Here is a 16,088-nt window from a genome sequence, read left to right on the forward strand (position 1 = left end):
AGTGGACGCCAAAGACTTGAAAAATTATAGACCGATCAGCTTACTGTCCGTTGCCTACAAAGTATTTACTAAGGTAATTGCAAATAGAATCAGAAACACGTTAGACATCTGTCAACCAAAGGACCAGGCAGAATTCCGTAAAGGCTACTGAACAATAGACCATATTCACACTATCAGTCAGGTGATAGAGAAATGTGCGGAATATAACCAACCCTTATATATAGCTTTCATTGATTATGAGAAAGCATTTGATTCTGTCGAAACCTCAGCAGTCATGGAGGCATTACGGAATCAGGGTGTAGACGAGCCGTATGTAAAAATACTGAAAGATATCTATAGCGGCTCCACAGCCACCGTAGTCCTCCATAAAGAAAGCAACAAAATCCCAATAAAGAAAGGCGTCAGGCAGGGAGATACGATCTTTCCAATGCAATTCACAGCGTGTTTACAGGAGGTATTCAGAGACCTGGATTGGGAAAAATTGGGGATAAAAGTTAATGGGGAATACCTTAGTAACTTGCGATTCGCTGATGATATTGCCTTGCTTAGTAACTCAGGGGACCAAATGCAATGCATGGTCACTGACCTGGAGAGGCAAATCAGTAGGGTGGGTCTAAAAATTAATCTGCAGAAAACTAAAGTAATGTTTAACAGTCTCGGAAGAGAACAACAGCTTACGATAGGTAGCGAGGCACTGGAAGTGGTAAGGGAATACATCTACTTAGAGCAGGTAGTGACCGCGGATACGGATTATGGGATTGAAATAATCAGAAGAATAAGAATGGGTTGGGGTGCGTTTGGCAGGCATTCTCAGATTATGAACAGCAGGTTGCCATTATCCCTCAAGAGAAAAGGGTATAACAGCTGTGTCTTACCAGTACTCACGTACGGGGCAGAAACCTGGAGGCTTACGAAAAGGGTTCTACTTAAATTGAGGACGACGCAACGAGCTATGGAAAGAAGAATGATGGGTGTAACGTTAAGGGATAAGACAAGAGCAGATTGGTTGAGGGAACAAACGCGAGTTAATGACGTCTTAGTTGAAATCAAGCAAAAGAAATGGGCATGGGCAGGACATGTAATGAGGAGAGAAATTGTCATTAAAGGTTACGGACTGGATTCCAAGGGAAGGGAAGCGTAGCAGCGGCGGCACAAAGTTAGGTGGGTGGATGAGATTAAGAAGTTTGCAGGGACAACATGGCCACAATTAGTACATGACCGTGGTAGTTGGAGAAGTATGGGAGAGGCCTTTGCCCTGCAGTGGGCGTAACCAGGCTGATGATGATGATGATAATGAAGAAGGAAATTAAACAGATCGCATACCATGCCTACGTCAGACCTATATTGAAATATGCCTGGCCTGTGTGGGATCCGTTTCACAAGGTACATATTGATTTACTTGAGAGCATTGAGTCTATTGCAGCCATATTTGTTCTGGGGAAGCATGATGGATCTGGAAGTTGTCGAAACGTGAAGAGAGACATTAAGTGTCAATCTTTAAAGGAGCGAAGACGTAATTTTTGACTTAAATTGTTTTATTCAATTTACAACAAGAAAACGGGAATCAGTGCTTCAGATTATCTACAACCAGCGCATTATCAGTGCTCCCGTTTGGATCACAACCTAAAAGTTCGGCCATACATCCCCAGGACCGATGTTTTTAAACATTCCTTTTTCCCCAAAACGATTTCCGAATGGAATTTTTCACCACCATATTTGGTTCGCCGCCATACTGCGAATTCATTTTATAATTTTTGTGCGCCCCGCAATACTGCCAACAAAGGCGCTGCGGGTAATGTCTCAAATAAAAAAAAAAGAGAAAAGGAAAACTAATTATGCGACTTACGCCTTTTTTGACATTAGCTTTCCGCTATTGGTGGTTAAATTTCTTTCGGGCTCCGCCCACGGAAACTCACCAAAACCGCGGAAACTCACCACGTCAAAGTGTCATGTACACAAGCGAAACGTGTCGTTTCTGTTTCGTTTCCTTTGTGGTCGTCGCGATGAAATATAGGAAGTTACCGTACAGAAAAGGTGTATTATGAAGTGTTCGCTTGTACTTTAGACAGGAAGAAAGTCTGTGTTGAATACGTCTACTGTGTAAAAAGAAATGTACAGAGGACTGTAGAGAACGGATGAGCACGCAGTATGACGATAACACAAAGTAGAAGAAAGCAGGCTGGAGCTGTATGCGGTTTGAATAGATAAAACAAATATATCCACTGGCCGGATAGCAGAAGCGCTGAAGCTCTCTGCGCCAGTGAACAAAGTAATAATAATAAAAAAATAAAATAAAAGAAGGATAGCAGCGACACCTGGGAGTACTCCTGGGAAGATCCTTCAGGTAAGGGTTGGTAACTGAAAATCGTAGCCATAACGTTAACTTTTGCATGCAGTTCTTTTTCTCGCAGCAAATCGCCAATTCAATGGCTGCGGATTGACGCTAAGCTCCCGCCTTTCGTGGAAGTTTGCGAAGGGCGGTTGACCGGAAGTACGGGGCTATGCTTTTCCTGTCAGAGCCGTGTGATCTAACTAGCCTGGTCGTTCCCGATGAATTTAATACCGTAGGCGACAAGAAGCCCATATATAGTTCGACCGAACCTCTCCCTAGCGGGGAACGCATACTCATTTTCGCGACGGCTCAGAGCCTATAAACAGCATCTAGCTGTTGAAAAAAAAAAAAAAAACGGAAACCGTCGCAGCTTACCGTTGCTCTTTGATGGAACCACGGGGGGCATTTACAGTCACTCTCTTCCGCGGTCTCTTGGACGTGACGTGATGGCGACTGACAAGAATCTGCGTACCTGGAAGGAGTCGACGTATGCGCCTCACGCTGTTAGACCAGGGCACTGAACGACTTCCGTATGCAGGAAGCTTATTGTCTCAAACAGAGCTGTCGAAAACGCACCCAATCGTCAAAGTCGTCGAAAGTGAGAAGATCGACAAGAAAAAACTTTACTACAGGCATGCATTTACTAGGCATACTTCCCTAATTGTTTCCCATGGAAGTTAGGTAAAATTGCACGCATATAATGCGATCTTGTGTTTTAGTCTCTGACAGGTAAAATTTACTTGTTCCAAAATTTTGTATAGAAGCATTTATGGTTTAAATGTTATTTGTTCATACGTGGGTGGCGAAAAAAAGAAACAGGGCCCGTATAATAACGAAAAAAATTGCTACGCTACAACAGTTTGTAAGAGCACTTTGTGGATTCGGCCCCAGGTGCTTTTCTCGGTATCTGTTTCGTAGCCTTAATACTGTCCCTCCTACGTATTATATTTGCGTTCGTGCTATCAGGGGAATTTTATGGCATCTCACTAAGACGTGAAGTGATAAGCGCGGTAGCTCGAGTCACTTGCGTCCCTCGCAGACATTTCACATTTGTGCTGAACTACCCGAATGACACAGAACAATTGTAAACTAGCTTGTTGGTACATGGTAGCGTAAATACTTGCGGATAGTACGGAAAAACAAAGAAACGGAACGGAACGAAGCCAGATAAATACGAATGCAGGATTGTGTGGTCGTAGTATTTCTTTTTTTCTTGCATGGTCACCAAGAAAATATTTACACACCTTAGTGCACGGGACCTTTTGAGCTCATTGAGAGATTTAATTCTTTTATATATTTTATCTCAAGAAATGGCGAGAACAAATTTTCCACAATAAACCACAAACTTCACTCGGCAGCGCATGATGAACCTACCGTATTCACTCCGCTTATAAGACGGGGTCGTCATCTCCGGCCACAGGGCGTAAGTGCCAGACTTCAACGCTTCACGCTTCCCCCTCCCCCTCTTGAAAACAAGAAGGTGAGGGTGTAAAGGCAGGGTTTAAAGGGCGCACAGTACGCTCAGGTTATTGGACAAAGGGATGCTCGGCCGTGAATGGTCAAAATACTATATTTAACTATTGGCTTTTCTGCGCTTCTGTTGCGTATATTGTACGGGCAAGATGAACAAATTGCAGGGGGTGTGCGAACACTCGAAATTTCGAATACGAACCGAAGTCTTTACTATTAGAGTGGTATTCGACTCCAGATTTCACTATTAGACATTGTCGACTATTCGTAGTCTCGAGGGATAAGAGAACGATCGAAGTGAGGACTGTTCCGAGTGATTGCGGTGCAAGTATAAGCTGCGGGTGCTGCGCGGGGTCACCAGTTCCTGAGCGACTATGCGGTGCTCATAACTACTGCTCCGTTATTTTCTTTTTTTAATTACGAATGCTTCCCCTTTAGGCAACCCATATATAAATCGTCGTAATTTAGGCAAGGCAATTTCTTATTTGGCCATTCGCAGCATGTTTTCATATCTTTAAAGCAATGTGCGGTGCTACGCGGTATCACAACTCTCTCCTTGAGCGAACCCAAAATTCTGCGCTGCGTCGCGCCACGTCGCCTCCGGGTATTGTTATAACACAGTGCGAGAGTAGCGCGAGCACAACGTTAAATGTTGCTGTCGCTTTCGAATAGCCTTCGGGCGAAACTGCCTACTCGCGTGGAAGTGGTTTTGCGAGAAAGTGTGCACGTACTGGGCCGTCGGACCTTGGCTGCCGGTGAGTGGCGCCGCCTCTTCTTCCGCTTTGAGGTGCTCGACGGCCGGCTCGTTGAAGATGGCGTGCCGCGCCTGCGCCTCCTGCTCTTCGGCCGTCGACGCGTCGCTCTGGCCACCTTGCGTGCTTTGACCGCTGGCTTTCGAGTGACGAGCATTACGGTCGCAGGCCTCCGTCGGCGCACGACAGTAGCCGCCCTACGAGCTGCGGATGGCGCGTAGCGTGGGAAAGTGTCGTTATGTTTTCGTTTATCGCGGCACTACAATACTCGCAACCCGAGGCACCCACGGCCGCTGAGCGTTTCTACATAGTAGCCGCAGCAGGTGCGGGTAGGAGCTTAGCAGGAGCGTAATAGGGTGGCCTCCGTAGCAGCGCCCTCGTTCAGGGTGGAGACACCCTATAACCTAGGCCTCGCCGACGTTTACAGAGCCAAGCTCGCCACCTTTCGAAAGCGGCGTCCCTCTGGCACGGCAGTGTGCTTGCTGCTTTGCCAGGCGCCTTTCTTCAGTGTGTTCTCAGCTAACTTTATGGCGTCCTTAAAATAGGCCCGAGGAGTCGTTTGCTAAAACCGCATGTAACGAAAACACGTTATATATTATAGCTTATAACATTGCAACCGGGCTATATTCGTGCGCCTTACTTTGGTATGTGTTGAGAAAAGAAGCCATTACTCGATCATGCATGTGTCGGGTGAACAGATGGCGCCGTAATAGTGCCACGCATGACGCGATCGAGGCTAAAGTTAGCCTCGCGTTCAGAGAGGAGTACGTATAGCTCGGCAGTATGTTTGTTGATCCGAGCGGGAGTGGTCGCGCTGGAGAGATTTCACTTTGCCGTAGAGGGTATACCGACCCATCGAGCTCAAACTGCTACTCGTCAGGAGTTGTGAGCCTTATGAGCGTGCAACTTCTCCCGCAATTTCGACACCTGCTCGGCTGTGGCTTCCCAGCGTTCTACACGAAGGGTGTCCAGAAATGGGGCGGAGAGACTGGGGCAGCAGGACAGAGGGATATGCAACCCCTTTGACCACGTCGTAACATGTCCGTCTCCCTAGGGAGCGCAAGCACAGGAGATTGCGGCAAGCGCAGGAACCCCAACCATCTACGAGTGCGGAGGCCAGTCTCGGGCAGTACGGGGATTTCTTTACCGTATATTGTCCAAACGCGCTCTGCAAAACAAACCCATCCACTACGAATAGGGAGCAAGCACGATTGAAAAATTAGACCGGAAGACCCCCACTAGCTGAGACATCAGTTAGGCATGTAAGCTTCCAAGTGTGTGCATAAATGTAACTTAATTGTGTATTTAATTACGTCATTTATATACTCTAGTGCCAATACACCATCTCAGCACGCACAAGACGTGTCATGAAACCCACTGCTCCTGCGTCCCTGATACAGCCTACACGACTTTCTTTTTTGTCTGCGTGCATGCGTGCGTGTTTATGTGTTTGTTATACCATCTATAGGGTATGTGCATATATGTGGCAGGGTCGAACTATTACAGGCATGCAACAAACCTCACCAAAATTGGTGCAGTGGTTGCTGAGAAGAACGATTTTTCCATTCCGCGTGCCAGTTATTCTACACAAAAGATATCATACACACTACCAACACTTTTAAATTTGTTTCTGAAATCAAGTCTTGATATTTATATAACTGATGTACGACATTACGTGAACATTTTTTCACTCAATCTTTCTTAAATAATTGAAGAGCGTTTTTCAGGTAATTTGTGTTTTTGCGTTTATTTTTGTGCATATTTCACATGTAGTCAATTGCTATGCATATATATCTCCTGTTCAATCGCTGTTTGCCTTGTAAAGGAGGCTGCGGGCTCTAGTCAGGTCGCTTGCCTCTAAAGCGACTTTTACCCGTAGTCTCCTCCATCACTGATGGAAATAAAGGAGTTATTATTATTATTATTATTATTATTATTATTATTATTATTATATGTATTTAGATTAGAGCTTCTGAATAAACCTTCCTGTTAAATGCTTAATTTGATGTTTAAAACTTTCTTGTGAATATGTTACTGAATGAAACACTTGGTTTTACCACATTCCGACTTCTGACTCACTTTTTCCGGGGAAATGAGGACAATATCGACAAAATCACGATGGCTTTCATACATGCTCCAAGGTGGCGCGGCGGAGTCGTGTCCCCGCCCTGAAAGCGGCCCTTGGCGTCAATGCAACTTAAAGCGTAACCGCGAACAGCACCAGCGGTAGACCGCAGTCTAAACCATATTTGCAAGGCTTTTTGTACACGTGGGAGTGTTTAACGACAGGCAGGCGCCCCAGCTCTTACATAGCTATAGCCCGTGAGCCGAACAATCAACAAACCAAACTGAATTACCACAAAGTTGTTTTTTTTAATTTGGCTTTTGAGAGATGTTCATCCTACGGTGGAGCTATTCAGAGTATAAGTAGACTTAGTTCATGGATCAGACACCCAAGGCGAGAAGATTATATTATAGTCGTGGCTCGAAAGACAAAGTATACCCAGAAGTGTCGACTTTCACGCGCGGGGTGACGGAGTGGGACGAGTTGGACGGGACTGGGAAGGCGAACCTTATATATGCCGTAACAGTTGCCCGCCTGAAGGGCGGGTTGACTGGCTATTAGCCCCGAGAGCGAACACGAGCGGCGCTGCGAGCGCCGCTCGCGTGACGTCAGGGCACGGACTCGCGCCTGTCGTCTGCTACAGTTCGGGCGTTGTCCGGGCGCTTTCTGCGGTGTTTTCGTTTGTTCGCCCCCGTTCTCTCTGCTTGTATACTTATGGTGGTCGTCTCAAATATATTTTTACGACGTCTTCCTTTGCGAACATTTATTCAAAGAGCTAATTTCTAAGACAACAATGCAGCTCTCGAAGGCAACGCTACGGTGCCAGCCGAAGCGACGCAGACCAGCTCATTGCGGGTTTTTCATACGCGGATAGACAATCGCAAGAGCATAGCCTATAGGAATCCAGTTATGATACCATACCTGCCGCGGTGCAACAAGTATGTCACAAAGCTGGATATATATGACTTCTACAGCAGTTACGCTGATTTTATTCCGCTAAAACAGGTTTGCTCACGACGAGTAGTTCATGGTATAATATCGAATTTTTGCATTTCCTCACAGAAACGCTCGGCAGTAGCACGGGGACTTAACTAATACTGGAGCTTAGATTCTACACGCCTCACTTGCTTCTTTAACTGCTTGTCGACATTAGGCGGTTATTCACGTGTTCATTTTCTTTAAGCGGCGGAAACTTGAAGTAAAGTTAATGAAGGCTTAGAGCTATTTACAGAGTACAAATAGGAATGTACCAATATATATTCCCTTTTCCATGCTACACGTTCAACTCACCTCTTTAGAGCGCGTTTGTTAACGGCCCTACAGGCAAACCGAATCGGTAAAACCCGATCAGTCGTCATTGCTTTCGAAGGGCACAAAGTACCCAATTACGTGAGATACGGTAACCTGCTCACGGAGTGCACGTTGCACAGAAAACAAATCGACGTATGCTATGCGTGCGGAAGAGTGGGCCACAGAATGGACGTGTGCCCGGATCCTTCGAACACGATCTGTCGAGGATGCGGAATCTCCAACCCTGCCGAAGACCACAGATGTGACCCGAAGTGTGGCCTGTGCGGAGGCAAACACCTGACCGCGGACAAGGCCTGCAAAGCCCGCTTCAAGACGCCCTACGTCGTCCGCCGGCGACGCTGGGAACGACGCCGAGCAGAGGAAGAAGACGCCGGGAGAAGAAACCAAGACAAGAGAGGTCCTGCAGGTGGACCCCGCCGTAGCGCCTCCAAACAACGGGGCCGGTCACACACGCCAGGCCGGAGCAGCAACAACAGTGGCGGCGGAAACGGCCGCCGGAGTCGCTCCCGATCGAAGACACCATCCGGGGGTGGCAATGGCGGCGGCAACCGCCGCTCGCGCTCCCGGACCAGTTCGAGATCCGGGGCCGGTTCAAGGTCCCGGAGCGAGTCAACCGGACGCCGAGGGATCGCCGAGAAAAAGGTGGGCTGGACCAACAGGTCTCCCGTCGCTCGAGCCAACAACACCGAGTTCCCACCGCTCATCCCCTCCCAACCCCTTAACTCACAAGCGAATCAGCAAAAGGACAGTAGCGAAGTCATAGAACTTAAGAGGATCATAGAGCGCCAAAACGCTCAGATCCAGGAACAGAACGCCCAAATACGGGCGCTTATGAATAAGATCGAAACGCTGGCGAATAACGGACGCTCGGCAAATGCAAGCCCTCAAAACAACAACACGGCGGCAAACAACGCCGCAGGCTTGCGCATATTGTCGCGGAGGGACCCCCCCTCGCCCCGCCTAGGGCGGGCGGCGGGAGAGGCTGGGGTTACGCACAGTGCATCAAGTAATCAAGAGCCAAGTACGCCGAAATGAGCCTCGCGAGCTGTGAAGAAGCGGTGACCGCAGAGACCGCGACCACGGCAACGACACAGATCCCGCGAGAAGGAGAGCTGACGGCCATTTTGGCTGCAATTTCCCAAATTAATGAAAGGCTAGGCAAAATGGACGCCCGACTCGAGGCTGTCGAGAGTCAGTCTCACGCGCGATCGGTGAAGCACAAGCGCATAGTGCCAAAAGTAGCCTCAACTTCGGTGAGGAACCGCTTCGCGTCCCTGAAAAAGGAGCGGTCCGAAAAAATCAAAGGCGCGATCGCGAAAAGGCGCAATCGACTCGAGACGTCCGGAAAGGATGATGCAGAAGCCAAGTAAGAAGCACAAGAAGAAAACCGGGGGGGATACCACAGTAATTTACCAATGGAACTGCCGAGGGATTCGCAACAAAGAAGCGGAACTATTATTACACATTGACGGGCAAGAAAACAAGCCCGATGTAATTGCTCTACAAGAAACAAACGGGAAACCAAGACTCCCGGGGTACGTCACTTACACGGACCCCACGGAGAACGGGACGGCGGTGCTCGTCCGCAGCAACGTGGCGGCAACTCAACATGTCACGGCGCAGGGTGGGTGCGAGCACACGCTGGTCGAAATTCATGCTAGAGAAATTGGCAGCTCGGGCAATTTATTTGTAATGAGCGCGTACTGCCGTCCGTCACAACGGCAGTACGAATTTGACCGCATCGTGAGCCAGGCGAAAAGGTTGGCGGGGACCAGGCCCCTCCTGATCCTCGGCGACTTTAACGCCCCTCACACAACGTGGGGCTATAAGTTTCAGTCCAAGAGAGGAAAAGCATTGGCGAAAGCAATGGAGGATCACGAGATGGCCCTCCTGAACGAGCCGGACGTATCCACCAGAAGAGGCAACAGTGTCGCTAGGGACACCACACCAGACCTGTCGTGGCTATCGGGCACGCTAGACGTCTCGTGGAGAAGCGAAGAAGTGGACCTGGGGTCTGACCACAGTGTGATCGGTATCACGATCCGAGGCTCCCGATATCGGGCTGTACTGGGGACGGCGCGGATCACGGATTGGGACAAGATGAGAAAGTTTACCCAAGAACAAGAAGAGGCATCCAAGGAAGAAACGGGACAGGCTGACAGACAAAGGACCTACACCGATTGGGCGAGGGACCAGAAGAAGGCTCTAGATAAATTTACCCGAGAAATCGCAACGACGTCGCAGACACCGTACGTGGACGCCAGACTGACCCACATGTGGGCGGCCCGACACTCGTTGACGCGGCGGTGGAAACGTTAGAGACACAACAGAAAGCTGGCCAAGCGCATAGCAGTCTTGAACAAACAGATCGCCGAGTACGCGGCCAAACTATGTAACGAAAATTGGCTGAAGACCTGCGACGGCCTACAGGGCAAGCTCTCGACGTGGAAGACGTGGTGTCTCTTGAGGCATCTGATCGACCCGCTGAGTAGCAAAACTGCGACCAATCGCAACCTCACCAAAGTACTGAACACGTACAAGGCAGACGGTTGCAGGCTCCTGGAAGACCTGAAGGCCAAGTACCTAAAGACAGAGAAGGGCCAGTACCCGGTGCCCGAGAGGTACGAAGGACCCGACAACGAAGAACTGGACCGGCCGTTTACCATGATGGAGCTGTGGACAGCTATAGATGACAGTAACAAGAGAAGTGCACCCGGCAGGGACGCCATAACTTACAAATTACTCGGTAACATGAGCGGTACAGCGGCCCGCGGCCTCCTAGAGCACATTAACGAAGCCTGGGAGAGCTCGCAGTTGCCGAAGGAATGGAAGGACGCCGAGGTCCGCTTCATTCCAAAGCCCGGCAAAGCCCTCACGATAGACAACATGCGGCCCATCTCCCTCACATCCTGCGTGGGGAAGGTGATGGAGCGCATGGTCCTTCGCCGGTTGCAAAAGCACCTCGAAGAAACGGATCAGATGCCAGAAACGATGTATGGCTTCAGGCAACATCTCAGCACCCAAGACGTAATGATCCAACTTCACGAACTGGTCGTCAAGCCGGCAACGAGGCATGCACCGCGCGGGATACTCGCCCTCGACCTGAAGGGAGCGTTTGACAACGTGTCCCACGCGAGCGTGTTGCCGAATCTAAACAAAACCCGGTGTGGCAGAAAGACATTCGGCTACATAAAAGATTTTCTGTCAAACCGAACGGCGACCATCAGGATAGGGGAGGAGAAGTCGGACCCTGTCGAGCTCGGCGATAGGGGCACCCCTCAGGGATCGGTCTTGTCGCCCCTGCTCTTCAATCTGGCCCTGCTGCCCCTGCCCGGTCTACTCAAGCAAATCGAAGGCGTGGACCACGCGTTCTACGCCGACGATATTACGCTGTGGACGGCCCGAGCCGGATCCGATGCCTGGATGGAGGAAGTCTTGCAGCGGGCGGCAACGACCGTGCACGAGTACGCAAAGTCGTGCGGACTGAGCTGCGCTCCCCAGAAATCAGAGCTGCTCATGATCCAACCGGGAAAAACCAAGAAGGAGCTGCCGCCGAACGTGATTATCACGATCGCCGGAACGACCATCAAGCCAACACAGCAGATTAGGATTCTCGGCCTACTACTTCAGAGCGACGGAAAGGCACAGGCCGCCATCACAAAGATCAAGACTACATCTGAACAGATACTTGGTATGATTCGGAGGGTATCAAACAGAAACCGAGGCCTTAAAGAGGACGATGCCATGCGCCTGGTACGCGCGTTCGTCGTGTCGCGGGTTACCTACTCCGCCCCGTATCTCCAGCTGACGAAGGCGAATAGGGACACCCTAAACACGATGCTTCGTAAGGCAACGAAACAAGCACTGGGCATACCCATATACTCATCCACGCAAAAACTGCTAGACATGGGGGCCCACAACACGGTGGAGGAGCTCATCGAAGCCCACCTCTCTAATCAGAGAATCCGGCTCAGTCACACGGAACACGGACGAGCCGTCCTACGCAAGATAGGATGGCAGATCGAGCCAGTACCCATCAAGACGGCCCTTCCAGAAGACTGGAAAATGATAGTTCAGACAAAACCCCTTCCCCGGAACATGACGCCGGGCAAGGACGATGAGAGGCGCACCGCGCGCGCCAAAGCCCTAGCCCGTAAGCTAGAAGAGAACCCCAGGGTCCTCTACGCGGACGCCTCGCTCCGAAAACACAGTGACCGTGCAGCCGTGGTGGATACTTCAAAGGAGAGGCTGATCGTCAGCGCTTCCCTGAAGACAACAGACCCCGCAGTTGCCGAAGAAGCGGCCGTAGCCCTCGCACTCGCACAGCCGAGCGTGGGCACCGTAGTCACCGACTCAAAGACAGCCTACAGAAGCTTCCGCAGGGGGGTAATCTCCTCCGCGACCCGAGCCATTCTAGCCAAGTACAAGCCTCCGGGAAGAGCCATAGAGCTCATGTGGGTCCCGGCTCACTCGCAGGTAGCAGGCAACATCATCGCCGACTACCATGCCCGAGAAATGTCAATCCGGGCCGAGCACGAGCCGGAAGAGCTACCGCACCCGGTTACCAGCTTTCGCGACATTACCCGGATGTACCGAGAAGAAAGGTGCAGGCTGCCAGAACCGCACCCCAAACTCACCAGGCAACAACAGACGATCCTGCGTCGAGCGCAGGCGGGATCGCTTGCGCATCCCGTACTGATGAACCGCATGTACCCTGCGGAATACGATATGCTCTGTCCTTTTTGCAGAAGAGAAAAGGGCACCCTGCCGCACGTCTTGGCAGAGTGCACAGAACTCAAGACCCCCCCTCCTCCCCTTCCCACCAACACCCCCAATCCCCAACCCCTTGAGCGATGGGAGACCTTGTTATCCAGCCTCGCCCTACCGATTCAGCTCGCACTGACGGACAGGGGCCAGGAGCTGCTGGAAACATATGGGTCCCGTAACTAGGGAACCACCCCGTCTGGTGCCTGCGTGCACCACCGATTTATTTCGGGCCCAGTGAATGTTGCTTCATCATCATCATGTTAATGAATAATAATGTATGTTATGTTCCTCTTTTTTTGTCTATGTTACCTAGTGTATATCATTTATTTATTTCAATGCCGCAGTGTGTTTTGCATTGTTATTGTGGAAATATTTCACTGTTCTTTCATATATTGTATAACTGCAATGTTTTATGGCCACTATATAAATGTAATTTATATGGCGCTTGATGTGTTACCCCATGCAGCCATATTGTACCTAAGGGGGTGAGGTTACCTCAAGCCGCGTCTGTGCGACTTTTTTCCCTCATCCACCTCCACTTACCACTCCTCTGTACATGTGTGTATGTGTAAATGGAAATTATTAAATCAAATCAAACTCACTTGAGAAATTTACTGATGCTTGCTGCTTGAGGAATATACATGACGAATCTGTTTGGCGAACTGACACAGGCTGCTCGGCACAATTTTTTTAGTGAAGTATGCCTGCTGGACCGCATCGCTGCAGCCAGAAAGAAGTCGAAGCGTCAATGATTAGTAGTATGGGACATATTGAAGATATCGAAATTCCCCCGGTGGAGGGTCAGAAATCAAGTGAAAGTATATGCAAGACTTGTAGTGCTTTCTTTATGAATGTTTGCGATTGGATTGGAGCAAACTTAATTTGCCTGCAAGGTTCTCTTTTATGTACCGACGAAGAGAATAGTTATCCGTTTGTATAATTGAATAACGCTGGATCGAGACATGGTGAGACAGAAGGTGCTTGAATTTTCCTTTTGTATACAGGAAATCTAAGCTGCGGTGTAGTAGCTCGAGAATGCTTTAGCCATTCCAGTTGGCGCTGTAAAAAATGCTTTATGGTTTTAATTCGAAGTTGTAGTGAACTGATGGGTTTCGCGAACATAGCGTGCCTCGCCATACGGACAGCCGATTGCTACCGTTACGTGATCAGGGGTGTGCCATATTGTCGATAGAGGCTACTGAGGGCCACTATGAAACATTCCATCACTTTCAATTGAGTGGCTCTCGATCTTAACAACGAAACTTTTCTCTCAGGTGATTGCTACTATGGTGTTTGTGAATTAACTATGTAAATACTCTACATGACGCGCCGTCGTGTTAGCAGCCATGAGCAATTCGTTTTTTCGGAGGCCTGTTTCAGAGGGGGATGAAAGTAGCAGCAAACTTTTTCATAAGAAATGCGCGCCTAACTATTTTTTTACGCATTAATGAATGGCCATATTTGAATAGAACAACACACCAGAGTAATAGGAATCATGATGAGAGCTTCGCTGGGCAGTGTCTTTCTTAAATCAGATAACATGTTGACGCCAATTACCAAATTTTTCTTCCACGTAAAATGCAATGCCTCTCATAGCTAAATACTAAAGCAATGTTAAATGTTTAGCGAAGCATCATGCACAACTTCGCGCGTTGAATTTGCAGATATTCTTTCTTTAGTCCAAATTTACCGATAGACACGGCGCATATATGCATTGCAAAACCTAGTAGACCCCTTTAACGCTACTTAGCTTGCGATATCCAAGCCGCAAAGTTTCTCGACTCACACGCTTTTGAAGAAGAAACTGTGGTTAAGGTATGGCAGCTGAAAGAAGCCGACGTATTCTTCAATACGTACGGCTCGAGCCACCCATACCCCAAGCATACACGAAGGGAACGAGCGCGCGCGGCAGCCGAGCGAGCCGGAGCGAGCGGCGTCCTGGCCGTGACGTCACTCGCGAGAGGGCGCCACTCCTAATTCTCGGGGCTAATTGCGTACGGTGCAGCGCTGCTGCAGTCGAGTGACAAATACTCTTCCTTGTATACAAGCTTGCCTCGCCGGAAAATAGCGAGAGTTGCCGAGTGAATATTCTGTGGTTATGTCGCCTTGGCCCATGACACCACTCGAGTGTTTCACCCACATATGTTTCACTAGGGCCGAGCTCTTGGCGCGAAGAATGAATAGGAAAATAACTGTTATAAAATACTGCCCTACGATGTGCCAAGGTGGAGAGGGCAGAGAAGTACAATAAACGTTGACGAGCGCTTGCTCGTGTCCACCTGCTCGCTTCTGTTGAACGTCTCGGCTTCCGGACGCGGAGAAAGAGAGCGTAAGAAATCCAGCTCGCTCCTTTGTGTTGTTTGCACTGAACCATTTGTAATGTGTTTAGCATTTATTGCGTCTTGAATTGTACATTTATTTATTTATTTATTTATTTATTTATTTATTTATTTATTTATTTACTTATTTATTTGACAATACAAGGAATAGCCCGCGGGTGAGGACAAAATCAGGTGATTAACATCCTCACGGGGTTCCCGCTGTGCAGTAGTTTCCCGCTGTGAAATATCCATGCTTGGTAAGGAGTGCAAAAGCGTAATAATACCCGAATGTCAGAAAACGTCTCCGAGAATGTAAGCACCCTTAAAGAACAATTGTGAAAGTTAAAAAAAAATATTAGGCCAGTTACAACGCCTACGCCAGATGAAGGTGACGTCTGTGAAGATGCTATATGAAGCCACTCGGCAACCGCATGGCCGTTGTGTAGACCGCGATCGTCGCGCGGAACACGCAGCTCACGAACAACAGAAACCAATGCTGACAGCTTGCCGCATCCAGGCGGTTGTCGAGCTAATCAATGAGCGGAGTTAGTAATTCTTACGGTGCCATTACGCGCGGGAGCGAAATCCCGCCGCGCTGGTTGTGTTTCGGGCTCTACGAGTAAAACGCGCAAAAAAATCAGCACGCAGAACATGCATAACTGGCTTTAAACGACTGACTGGGATCTTTAATTTGCCGGCAATAAGTACGCAAAAGTTGTTCTGGGGGAGGAAGAGAACTCGTGACTGAGCGCCGTCGAATTAACCGCGTAATTCAATCGTTCTTTTTTTTAACAGTTTGGCTAACGCTGGTTGGGACACCGTGTATATTTCCTTCTTTTCAGTAGTTTCTTATATTTATTCGAGAAAATGAGGTTATGAATCAATATTGCGCGCTGATTCATCGATGTAGCGTTTTCTTACTGATTATTCCCCTCCCTAAATAAATAAAAAATAATGATTAGGAAAGGAATTCGAACCGGTTTAGTGGTTGCCTGATAAAATTATTTCTGCCTCTATTGTGTTTTTTAATGGATCTTCTGCCGCACGACCGCAGCAGCGTGCTCTAAGAT

At 48.9% G+C, this 16,088-nt stretch overlaps 1 protein-coding gene across 1 annotated transcript in view; it reads right to left on the reverse strand.

Moving 5' to 3' along the window:
- The window catches only part of LOC135901125 (uncharacterized), a 37,217-nt gene that overhangs the window by 6,955 nt on the left and 14,174 nt on the right, over positions 1–16,088 (reverse strand). The window contains exons 5-6 of the mRNA XM_065430799.1: positions 4,534–4,758; positions 2,708–2,804 (exon numbers count right to left, since the gene is read on the reverse strand). Of these exons, the coding sequence (XP_065286871.1) occupies positions 2,708–2,804; positions 4,534–4,758 (322 nt within the window). The remainder of the gene's footprint in view (positions 1–2,707; positions 2,805–4,533; positions 4,759–16,088) is intronic.

The sequence above is a fragment of the Dermacentor albipictus genome, chromosome 1, assembly GCF_038994185.2.
Source record: "Dermacentor albipictus isolate Rhodes 1998 colony chromosome 1, USDA_Dalb.pri_finalv2, whole genome shotgun sequence".
Lineage (NCBI taxonomy): Eukaryota > Metazoa > Arthropoda > Arachnida > Ixodida > Ixodidae > Dermacentor > Dermacentor albipictus.